Below are 12,082 nucleotides of genomic sequence, written 5' to 3'. Positions count from 1 at the left end.
AGGGAAATTGAGTAAAATAACTCCCAGTTTACACAGCTAATGATGGAGTTCAGAACTGTCTAACTCCAAAGTGTGGACTCTTCATCTCCACCCCATGACCTGAATTACTGGCCAGGCTTTCAGTCTGAAAGCAGCTTTTCCTGCTACCCTTAAGGCTTTTACATCTTAAGCCCAATAGTCTTTCTCTCTGAGTCTGTCCATCAGAACAGGCACTGAGCCTAAAAATTAGTTTCTTCAAGCCAAGGCATAATTTACTTGTTTATGTAATAGGGCCCTGGTCATCCCACTCAAATTTATACACTCAAGCCAGTTTCTCTCACATGGTGTGTGTTAGCCGCTCAGTCATGTTGGACTCTGTGACCCCGAGGACTGTAGCCCTCCAGGCTCTTTCGTTCATGGGATTTTCCAGGCAAGAATACTGGAGTGGTTTGCCATTTCCTTCTCCACTCTCACAGGGTATCAAGCGTTAATTAAAGTTATTATCACACTTACACGATTTAACTCCTTTGCCTCTCCAATGCAACCAAGTCAAAGGCCAGAAGAGAAGAAATGTTTTCTAGTAGTCACAAACCTGAGTGAAAAAGCACTAAACTAAGTCTCCTATTTTCTGGTTTCGAAACCCATGCTCAAGATTGCAGCTAAACATTTTAGTTACTAAAACAGCCTCCCTAAAACAGGGGAGAATCCTGATAAATGTACTATACTCAGCACTTCCTATGTGTCTGCACTTTACACACGTTATCCCTGTTTCCCAAGAGGCAAACAAGCTGTTAGATTGTTACTTCTCGCGAGGTTAAGCAAGTCTCTCAGGATCACACCAGCAATGAGTAGTAGAACCGGGACTTAAACCCAGGTCTGATATTATCAGCGTTCTTAACCATCCTCTTCTCACCGTGTCTACACAGCCACTGTGATTCATGCCACCCAACATCTCCTGTTGGTTTTCCCTGGAGTCACTTCCCTGAAATCTTGAGAGGACAAACCATGGAAGCAAGACAGACTCTCTCAATAGCAGATCCGGGTTTCAGGTACAGCTCGACCAACTACTAGCTCTGTCACCCTAAGAGGTGACTTGACCTTCCAAGGTGTGTTTCCTCACCTAGGGAATGAAGCTCATTTTCCTATCCCAGGATCTAGAAGACCCTGTTTCAGGGCACAGGTGTTAACGTGAAGGTTGGTTACCTTTTCCCCTCCTCAAAGCACTAAAGTCAAAACTAGTGTCGCCATGTACCCCAATATTCATTGCAGCACTGTTTATAATAGCCAGGACATGGAAGCAGCCTAGATGTCCATCAGCAGACAAATGGATAAGAAAGCCGTGGTACATACACACAATGGAGTATTACTCAGCCATTAAAAAGAATACATTTGAATCAGTTCTAATGAGGTGGATGAAACGGGAGCCTATTATACAGAGTGAAGTAAGCCAGAAAGAAAAATACCAATACAGTATCAGTTCAGTCGCTCAGTCGTGTCTGACTCTTTGACCCTATGAATCACAGCACGCCAGGCCTCCCTGTCCATCACCAACTCCCAGAGTTCACTCACACTCACGTCCATCGAGTCAGTGATGCCATCCAGCCATCTCATCCTCTGTCGTCCCCTTCTCCTCCTGCCCCCGATCTCTCCCAGCATCAGAGTCTTTTCCAATGAGTCAACTCTTCACATGAGGTGGCCAAAGTTTTAGCTTTAGCATCATACCTTCCAAAGAAATCCCAGGGCTGATCTCCTTCAGAATGGACTGGTTGAATCTCCTTGCAGTCCAAGGGACTCTCAAGAGTCTTCTCCAACACCACAGTTCAAAAGCATCAATTCTTCGGCACTCAGCTTTATTCACAGTCCAACTTTCACATCCAACACAGTATACTAACGAATATATATGGAATTTAGGAAGAAGGTAACGATAACCCTGTATGCGAGACAGCAAAAGAGACACAGATGTATAGAACAGTCTTTTGGACTCTGTGGGAGAGGGCGAGGGCGGGATGATATGGGAGAATGGCACTGAAATATGTAAAATATCATATGTGAAACAAATCGCCAGTCCAGGTTTGATGCATGATACAGGGTGCTCGGGGCTGGTGCACTGGGATGACCCAGAGGGATGGGATGGGGAGGGCGGAGGGAGGAGGGTTCAGGATGGGGAACACATGTACACTCAGGGCGAATTCAAGTCAATGTATGGCAAAACCAATACAATATTTTAAAGTAAAATAAACAAATTAATTTAATAAGTAAATAAAAGAAAAGTAGTATCGCGTTTTCTGAGCACCCCAGCGACGCTCGACTTCAGAGTCCTACCACCACCACTTCCTCTCACCCCTCTCCACCCTCGTGGCTGCCGCTTAATTTCCCCTCCATTTCAGTACGTTCTCTTGCCTCGCAAGAAGGGATGGCCTTGGACGCTGAGAGGCTACCTACTTCTTTTTGTCCCCCGACTCTGGGCTTTGAGGGTCTGTCTCTCTGCTCAGGACCCAGAGCGTCCTGCAAAGCCACTGGCAGCTGCGCACCCCTCCGCGCGTCCCGCCCCGAGGGGCGGGGTGTGACCAGAGAGTTTGGATAGGAGGCGCCTTGGGAAACACCCCGCCGCCCGCGGAGCTTCCTCGGCGGCGCAACCTCTTCGGCCGAGACGCGCGCAGAGCGGCCGGGAGGCTTCTCTGCACCCGGACCCCCGTGGCCCCGGTCCTCCCGCAGCCTCCGCTCCGGCTCGCCGGGCCGCCGGTCATGAGGCCGCTGTTTTACCGCTGCCACAACACCACGTCGGTGGAGAAGGGCAATTCGGCGACGATGGGCGGGGTGCTCTTCAGCACGGGCCTCGTGGGCAACCTGCTGGCCCTGGGACTCCTGGCGCGCTCCGGTCTGGGGTCGTGCCCGCCGCGCTCGCCGCGCCCGCCGCCCTCCGTCTTCTACGTGCTGGTGTTCGGCCTGACGATCACAGACCTCCTGGGCAAGTGTCTAGTGAGCCCCTTCGTGCTGTCCGCCTACGCGCAGAACCGGAGCCTGCGGGAGCTGGTGCCCGGATCGGACAGCTCTCTGTGCCAAGCCTTCGCCTTCATCATGTCCTTCTTCGGGCTCGCCTCGACGCTGCAGCTGCTGGCCATGGCCCTGGAGTGCTGGCTCTCCCTGGGGCACCCCTTCTTCCATCGACAGCACCTCACCCCGCGCCGGGGTGCAATGGTGGCGCCGGTGGTGGGCGCCTTCTGCCTCGCTTTCTGCGCGCTGCCCTTGGTGGGCTTTGGGAAGTTTGTGCAGTACTGCCCTGGCACCTGGTGCTTCTTCCAGATGGTTCACGAGGAGCGCTCGCTGTCGGTGCTGAGCTACTCGGTGCTCTACGCCAGCCTCATGCTGCTGCTGGTGCTCGCCATCGTGCTGTGCAACCTGAGCGCCATGCGCAACCTCTATGCCATGCACCTGCGGCTGCGGGGACTCCTGCGCCCTGGCTCCAGGGAACGCGCCGAGCCGGGCCCCGGCGAGAGGGAGGCCACCCCGCTGCACCTGGAGGAGCTGGATCACCTCCTGCTGCTAGCCCTCATGACGGTGCTCTTCACCATGTGCTCCCTGCCTTTAATTGTGAGTTGTCCGCGCTAAAGCTGCAGGAGACTGACGCGCGGTGGGCCGCAGGAGAGGAGAGGGACGGGTGGGGCGTGTTGGGTGCGGTGCAAGAGAAGCTGCGCCCAGACCCCGGAGGGTGTGTTCCCGCGTTCCGCGGATCAGTTTCCGTTCCCTCCGCAGTCCTCAGTAGATAGAATCCGATTTGTTGAGCGAAAAGAGGTAAAGCCACAGAAATTTAGGAAAAGCAGGAACCGGACTGTGTCCCCTTAGTCCGGCAGAACCTCTCCAGTGCTCTGAGAAGGTCTCAGGACCATTTTTGCACCTCAGAACTTGGGAAGCAGAACTTGGTTTCTCCTCGGCAGTACGAGTCCTTTCCCACTTTCCAATGGCTATGCGAGGTTTTATTTCATTACACCTGCCCATGATTTTAGTGGCATCAGAAATGCGCAAATGACATCTGGGCGTTCTTCCCACCCCACCTACCTCCCCGCCCCCGGTGTTGGTATGGAAAGGGAATAAGAGAAGGTGTAATCCTGCCAAACTGATTTGCAGACGCGAGTGACTAAAAGCGTAGGTTTAGTTTAGTCTTTTTTTTTTTTTAACTGGTGTGTAAACTTTGAGGAGTGGAGGACGCCCTTTCCCGTGCTGCCGCTGCAGGGAGTGGTGGCTGCAGAGGCGGAAAGGCTGTTTGGACTAGCAGGTGTGGAGGAAGGTTTCAACTAGTTGTGACGCTCTGATAACCTGTCTCGACCGGTGTTGTTTCTACCTTGGCAAGCGAGGTGGGCCATTATTTTGTGTTTCAATTAACTGATGCAGGTTGTGGTGCAGATTGAATTACTTCCTCGTTTTGAAGGTATTTCTTCCTGTGATCCCTGCTAAGACTTCTAGGAGTGGCTGAGGCTAGAAGTATTGCTCCTCTTTCTCTCCTGACTCCACAGTGTACTTGTTCAACATGAACAACGTTTAAATAAATTCATTGTCAAGTCCATGTTTTTGGAGCCCTGAGACTTATGTGAATAGGAAAGTTAAGTTTCTTATGGCAGTGTAGCAGTTTTGGACATTACTTTCAAGGGTAGATGAAAGTGACATATAATGTGATTTTCCCCCCTTAAATGAAGGTCTTAGTATTGGGCCAATAGTTGTCTGAATTAGGATCGGAACTCCCCAAAATAAATAAATATATAGCTATATAAACAAAGAGATTAAGATATAGGTGGAGATAGTTAGCAATGGTTTTCAAACTTTAGCACACTCAGACTCATCAGCAGTACTTTTAAAAACATAGCTGGCTGGCCCTGTTCTCCAGTTGCTGATTCAGACATTTTTGAAGAATTCAGCATCCTCCACTTCATCTGCTGATGTAGAGATCACATTTGAAGAACCACACTCTGAAGCAGGAGTTAGCAAATCAGGGCTAAGTATCCAGAGAGCTGGCAACAGCAACATTTTTTCATGGATCCCTAGTTTCAGCAGAGGGCACTCTTCCCATCTGATTTTCCCTGTAATGGACTGCATTCTCTAAACAAGCCCGTTGTATATTCTGAGTATGTTTCTTAGTCAACCCTCTCTTATAGGAGCAGTTATATAAAGTATCTTCTAGGGAATACTATTGATCATCAGAAATTTTTTGAAAGTCTAGATAGTGTTCAAACAGATATCTTGAATAGAGTATGTATTTTGATCACTATCAGAGTGAACAAATTTGTCATAATTTCAGTAAACCCCCAAAATAAATAAAATTAAAAGGCCATTCATAGAATAAATATTACATTTCTAATACAAATCAAGTGACTTGAAAATATCAATTAAAATAACTTAATATGCAAGAAAATTGATATTGATGAATACTGAATAGAAATAAAATGATTTGTCTTCATAATTTAAACATTGTTCAGTTACCCAGATGCCAACTAATCAAGCATTCTCAAATAGTAAGAATTATATTTTTCTCCACTTTGAGGAGAAAGGAGCAAATATAAAGATTTAAGTCATATGAAGTGTTTCCTTTTTCAATCAACTGAAGTGTGTAGCCTGTTGCCATCCATTTACTCATTAATCTCAGATCTGGAACCTACAACATTCCAGGCACTATAATTCATTGCAGGGAATTAAAATGAGAAAAACCTCTCATCTGCCCACAGAGCTATAATCCAGGGTGTGAGAGGGAGTGAGTAGGGCCAGAAAAGAGTTTAGAAAAGGAAAGGATTAACTCCTAATTGATAAAACAGTAATACTAGCTAATTATTGAATTATTATTATTATATGCAAGGACCTGTTCTCGAGGTTTTACTCATATTATCTCATTCGAATTTTGTAACGATGCTGGAAAATAGGTTCGATTGTCCCCATTGTATAGATGAAGAAACAGAGTAACTTGCTTGAAATGTCATAGCCAGTGAGAGGATTCTATCTAACCTGGATAGTCAGACTCTAAAGCTGATGAGCTTAACCATCACTTCAAAGAGGCTTTGAATGGAGGTAATACTTTAGGTTGGCCTGGAAAAAAGGTAGGATTTGGGCACATGATCAATTTCCACATCTGTAAAATGGAGATAATGAACATACTTAACAGGATTTTTGTGAGTATGAGACAAACTTTTTAAAGTAAAATGCTTAGAATGGTGCCTAGGAATATGAAATTCTGTATGGGCATTAGCCATTATTATTACTCTTTGTGTTATTAAACAGTTATAATGGGGGAGGGCTTCCAGATAACCTCTGTTTTCCTAAGTGCACTAGATGGGAGTATCTGAGCCTACTGAAATGCTCTACTGAAAAAAGAATTAAAAGGTAAGGAAACAATTATGGGAACATACATCTTCTCATATCCCTGACTGCCTTGAATGGGTTTGGTCTGTGCACTTATTTGTATCCCCTCCCATTAATGTTGAGTTTGCATATTTTCTGGTCCATTAGCGTCTATTTTGTCCCATTATAAATTTAAAAATCTCAGTGGGCTTGGGTGATGTAAGGGTATTGAGAAAAAGCAGTTGGCCTCCAACCAAGTGGGAGGGAGTTGCAGTGCTGGTCAAAACAGCAGTGTTGACTGAATGGCAGGAAAGGGATGAGGCAGTTTGCAGGGCTACCCAAAAGCCAGAGACCTCAGGGAAGAGCAAGACAATAGGAGTGGCTGGGCACGGGTATGTAGGCTTATCTTTCTGTCCCTGAATATATTGCCTAGAATGTTGTAGGTTTCTTCCTAGTCTGACAAGAGGATGCCAACCACAGAAAAATAAGCATCTGTGCTAAGAATAACTAATTTACATGAGTTGTCTCCTGTCTTTCCACTGGAATGCATGCATGCATGCATGCATGCAAGTCACTTCAGTCTTGTCTGACTCCGTGTGACCCTATGGACTGTAGCCCACCAGGCTCCTTTGTCCAGTATTCTCCAGGCAAGAATACTGGAGTGGGTTGCCATGCCCTCCTCCGGGGGATCTTCCTCATCCAGGGATTGAACCCATGTCTCTTACATCTGCTGTATTGGCAGGAGGGTTCTTTACCACTAGCACCACCTGGGAAGCCCCTCCACTGGAATATTTCCTGTCTTTTCACATTGATTAAAAGTTTCTGTTTCAAATGGACTCACAGACATAGAAAACAAATTGGTTATCAAAGGAGAAATTGGAGGGAGGGATAAATAAGGGATTTGTGATTAACGGATATATACTACTATATATAAAATAGATAAAGGACCTACAGTATTGTAGAGAAAACTATATTCAATATCTTATAGTAACCTATAATGGAAAAGAATCTGAAAAAGGATATATATATGCACACACGCACACATATATATGTATATATATACACATACACACATAGATGTATATATGTGTGTATGTGTATATATATGCATCTATGTGTGTGTGTGTGTATATATGTATATGCTGTACACCTGAAACATCGTAAATCAGTTATACTTCAATAAAAAAAGTTCAGAGAAAGGGAAGTTTCTGTTTCATTGGTGCCTCCACACATGTGACATTTCACGTGTGACTTATTTCTGTGCTAAGAATCAAGAACAGGAAGGAGGCAGAAGAAAGAAGGGAAGAAATTTAGTATCTTTGGGAGTCTGGTGACCCTGTTTGTAGACAATTCAGTGGACTGGATCTGTCCCACTTCAGCTCTTCCTCTGCACGGCCATGTAACGCTAGTTCTGCATGGCCAGGTAACGCTAATTCTGCTCTGACTGCCGGCAGGGTAGCTCCAGGGATTAGCCTGGGGCTTCCAGGAGGACCTGCACCTCCCTGGCTCCTCACTTGCACCCATCCATGACAGTGGCCAAAATGAATATCCCAAGGCAAACTGCCATATTCTTATGGAAAAATAATGTTTTCTAAGTGAAGTAAGGGAATTTATCGCAGCCATAGACCTTTTGCTATCCTAATCTAATGTTTTTCTTTAAAACAGTATCGTGCTTACTATGGAGCGTTTAAAGCTGTTCCTGAGCAAAATGGAACCACTGAAGAAACTGAAGACCTCCGAGCCTTGCGCTTTCTCTCTGTGATCTCAATTGTGGACCCTTGGATTTTCATCATTTTCAGAACATCAGTGTTTCGAATGTTTTTTCGCAAGATTTTCATAAGGCCCCTTATACATAGAAATTGGCACAGCAATTCTTGCCAAACTAACATGGAATCCAGTCTATAACTATGTTATCCTCTCTCATAAACTCAAGAATACATCTCATCTTCTGCAAAGAACCATGAGCCACAAAAAAATCTTATAATTTATATCCATAAAAGGTATGTTCCATAACAAAATATCTAAATGTATTTTCAAAACTGTTTGTTCATTCTTAATGTGTTGTCCCTCTGTATTCATGAATCAGTTCAGTGGAGTTTTTCATTTTGAGTTATAATGTAATAACTATTATTATTATAACTAATAATAGTTATAATAGTTTTTCATTTTGAGTTATACCAGTTAAACTGGTAGCTCAGTTGCTAAAGAATCTGCCTGCAAAGCAGGAGACCCAGGTTCATTCTCTGGGTTGGGAACTGGGTTCGATCGCTGCGTTGGGAAGATCCCCTGGAGAAGGAAATAGCAACCCACTCCACTGTTCTTGCCTGGGAAATCCCACGGACAGAAGAGCCTGATGGGCTACAGTCCATGGTGTCAAAAGAGTCAAGTGCAACTTAGCAACTAACCCAAACAGTGTTTAAAGTCTTAAAGCAATTATAGTGATTGTTCCAATGTTTGTACTTGTTGTCCCTAATTTTTTAAGGAGACCTTAGGCCTCTGGGTCTTTATTTAAATCCAGAAGAAACACCACTGTTTACAATTATGTAATAGGTTGTTCTTAAATTTTCTTATTCTCCTTATTTCTAGCGAAACTTGATTTGTGTATTGTGTATCACAATTGCCCCTAATTAAGTCTTATCTTTGCCAACTGATTCAACTACAGCCTGAATTAGAGATGCACCTCCTAAAAGGGAGGTGAAAATGTAACTAGATCAGGCATTTGGAGCATCCTTCTCTGGCCAACCCCTGAGAGAAGGCTCACTGCCTTGTGTGAAGAGCCAAAGGTATAAATAAGTAAATGAGAGGCAAGGTCTACAATCCAAAGAAGAAAAAAATGCCTTTTATCCTTTAAGTCCAATTTCTTATTTGGAGGGTGTCCGTAGGCATGAAAATTTGGGAGTGGGCTACAAAATGTTTCAGTTTTTTGGAACTTCCATTTTGTAGGCTTATCATATTGATGGATTCCTTGGTGGGGAGGGATTTATCGTTTGTTGAAAGACTGGGATGTATAATTTCCCAGAAAGCATGTTTACTACGAATGGCTATAACAGAGCGGGGCATTCAGCACAGCAACAAGCTCACAGGGACTCAGTCAGCCTCAGCTGAGCATGGTGGCGATGACCTTAACAGCTACCTGTTAAAGCCATATTCTGCCCTTGGTGGAGATGGTAAGATCTTATGGAGGTTCCTGAGAAATACAGTTTCAAGCTGGAGCAGGATGTGGCTCAGATGGAGCACAGCCAAGCACTTTAAGAATACATTTAATTGTACATGTTTACAAATGTTAGCAACACTATGACCAAAAGGGAAAAGTGGGGGAAATACAGCTGCAGCTGTTAAACCAAACAAGAGACTGTAGACACAGCTTGCAGGGAAGAACTTTCACCTTGGGTAGAAGAATACACGGGGGTATCAGAGGGCTTTTGGCATCTGTGGGGCCCCTTTATACCCAACACAGACTCTGAGCTGGAGAACCAGCTATGTTTGAATAGCCTGAGACCCCCATTTAGCCATCCCTTCCAAAGACCAGAGTTAGCAGCAGCCCCGCTTTTACCTCTGGTTTATCTCAGAGGTGGTATTAATCTGGAAATATGTGTGTGTGTTTTGTGTGTACCAAAACTGTGAAATGGTCAAATACAGGAATACACAAATTATAATTGAGAGTGTGATGTGATGCAAAATACACTTGTTTTCAACTTTAACTCTTGCTTATGTGCTTAATGTGTAACTACCTGTGTGTTTTATTGTCAGAGGAAGTTCATTTTTTTATGCTCTCCTTTTGGAAAGTGTTATGATCATTGTCAAGGTCATTTGAAAAGTTCCCAGATGAATCAATAAACATAATTTTATAATATTTTGCAAAGAAAATTACTTTTCTTCAAATGAAAGAAAAGAATTTCATGTTTTGGTTTTGTTTCATTGTTTTGAGTAAAAGTTTACCAGCAGCCTTTCATTCTCTAGCAGTTTAATAGAATGGGTTTTTATAGACTGTCCCATTAGCAAATACATTACTTTAAACAATTTTGCATATGTTTATTCAAGGAATTAGTGGTTCTTTCTGTCACAATGTAGATACACCATCTGTATGAAATCCTTGTTAAGTCAGAAGTCAACTTTTCAATGATCCTCATTAATTTATTCATTATATTATTAAATAAGTTTTAATTGACAGATACCTTGTGCCAGGGAATTAGGTGCTGAAGAAAAAAGTACATAAGACTTAGTTCTGGCCCATAAGTTGCTCTTTGTCCAGTGGGAGACATAAGCATGTAAACAGTTACAACAGAGTATGGAAATCCCAGTAATAAATGTGCATGCAGAGTCCCATTAGAAGAGAAAATCTGAACTCGGGGTTACATAGGGTAGGGTTGTCACTAACCCTAACTTGGGGTAGTTCTGTAGGGTTGTCAGAACTGCACAGTGAGACGATACCGAAGTCAAGTATTGAAGATGAGTAGGAATTTTGACTCCAGTTGAAAACTAAAGAAAGGACTAAAATAGTCCACATGAGAGGAAATACATATGGTTAATAAATGTAAAAAAGAATTCCTGTCTAACCAAAGAAATGCTAAATTAAAATCAAATTATCAAGGATCACACACAAAAATAATTATGACTGTCAATAACAGAAAGGCTCTTATTAAATAAAAAGAACACTGGTGCTCCCCTGGTGAGTTTATAAATTTGTCCACATTTTCTTTCTTTTTTTTTTAAATTACTTATTTATCTATCTATCTATCTGTGGCTGTGCTGGGTCTTCGTTGCTGTTCCAGCTTTTCTTTAGTTGTGGCGAGTGGGGGCTACTTTCTACTTGCAGGGCGCAGGCTTCTCATTGCGGTGGCTTCTCCTGTTGGGCAGCACAAGCTCTAGGGCACTTGGGCTTCAGTAGCTGTTGCACATGCGCTCAGTAATTGTGGTTCCTGGGCTCTAGAGCACAGGCTTAACAGTTGTGGTGCACCGGCTTAGCTGCTTCACAGCCTGTGGGATCTTCCCAGATCAGGGATGGAACCATGTCTCCAGCATTGCAGGCAGATTCTTTACCACTGAGCCACCAGGGAAGCCCTGTTCACATTTTCTCAATAGCAACCTGGCAGTGCATATCAAGAGCCTAAACGTGTTCTTTTCTACCATTCCAGTGACTCCACTCTAGAATTCTTTTCCAGAAAATAATCAGAGGGGCTGTCACAATTATGTGCAAAACTCTTCCTTGTAGCATTGTTTAAAATAGCAAAAAAAAAAGAAAAGGAAACCATCTAAATGACGGACTCTTCATGTATAATATATACACACACATATATGAAAATAATGCAGCCGTATAAACAAGATGTTTTCAAATAATTTATAAAAATTGAGAGGAAAGGTTACAGTGTCATATGAGGTGGAACAAACCTGATACAAACTATTTTAAGGTATGATCCATAATTAAAGTATATATATATGTGTGTGTGTGTGTGTGTGTGTGTGTGTGTGTATAAGACCTTGAAAAAATAAACCAGAGAAGCAAAGTGTGGACCACAGTTATCTTTTTTATGGACATTTCCCCCATAATTCTTCATATTTTCCAAGTTTTAAAATAATAAGTACAATTTTCTTCCATGTGAAATTCTTTTTTAAAATAATGAATAGAAATGGGCTGACAAAACAAGGGGAAAAGGCAAGCAGGACAAGCTTTCAAGTTAAAGGACCAATATGCGCAAAGCCATGCAGGAATAAAGGAGAACGGCGTGTCCAGGCTTAGAAGCTCCGTTTGGTAGTAGCTTGGGCATTATGAGCAGAGGTGACA

General features: G+C 43.5%; 1 protein-coding gene and 1 long non-coding RNA gene across 2 annotated transcripts in view; one reads left to right on the top strand and one right to left on the bottom strand.

Moving 5' to 3' along the window:
- Positions 1-2,518, bottom strand: part of LOC147364604 (uncharacterized) — a 169,924-nt gene extending 167,406 nt beyond the window's left edge. Inside the window, exons 1-2 of the long non-coding RNA XR_015134753.1 lie at positions 2,422-2,518; positions 1,702-1,909 (exon numbers count right to left, since the gene is read on the bottom strand). This is a non-coding gene — a long non-coding RNA (uncharacterized LOC147364604). The remainder of the gene's footprint in view (positions 1-1,701; positions 1,910-2,421) is intronic.
- A 206-nt stretch (positions 2,519-2,724) lies between these two features.
- Positions 2,725-10,153, top strand: PTGDR (prostaglandin D2 receptor). Its single transcript, XM_086321513.1, has 2 exons — positions 2,725-3,570; positions 7,966-10,153. Exons 1-2 carry the CDS (start codon positions 2,725-2,727, stop codon positions 8,203-8,205), a joined length of 1,086 nt encoding a protein of 361 aa, XP_086177639.1. The 3' UTR covers positions 8,206-10,153.
- The last annotated feature ends 1,929 nt before the right edge of the window (positions 10,154-12,082 follow it).

The sequence above is a fragment of the Bos grunniens genome, chromosome 10, assembly GCF_055505025.1.
Source record: "Bos grunniens cultivar Pamir isolate PY7600 chromosome 10, Bosgru_T2T1.0, whole genome shotgun sequence".
Classification (NCBI taxonomy): Eukaryota; Metazoa; Chordata; class Mammalia; order Artiodactyla; family Bovidae; genus Bos; species Bos grunniens.
Note: the sequence above shows the minus strand (reverse complement) of the source record. Positions and strands in the feature narration are given on the sequence as shown.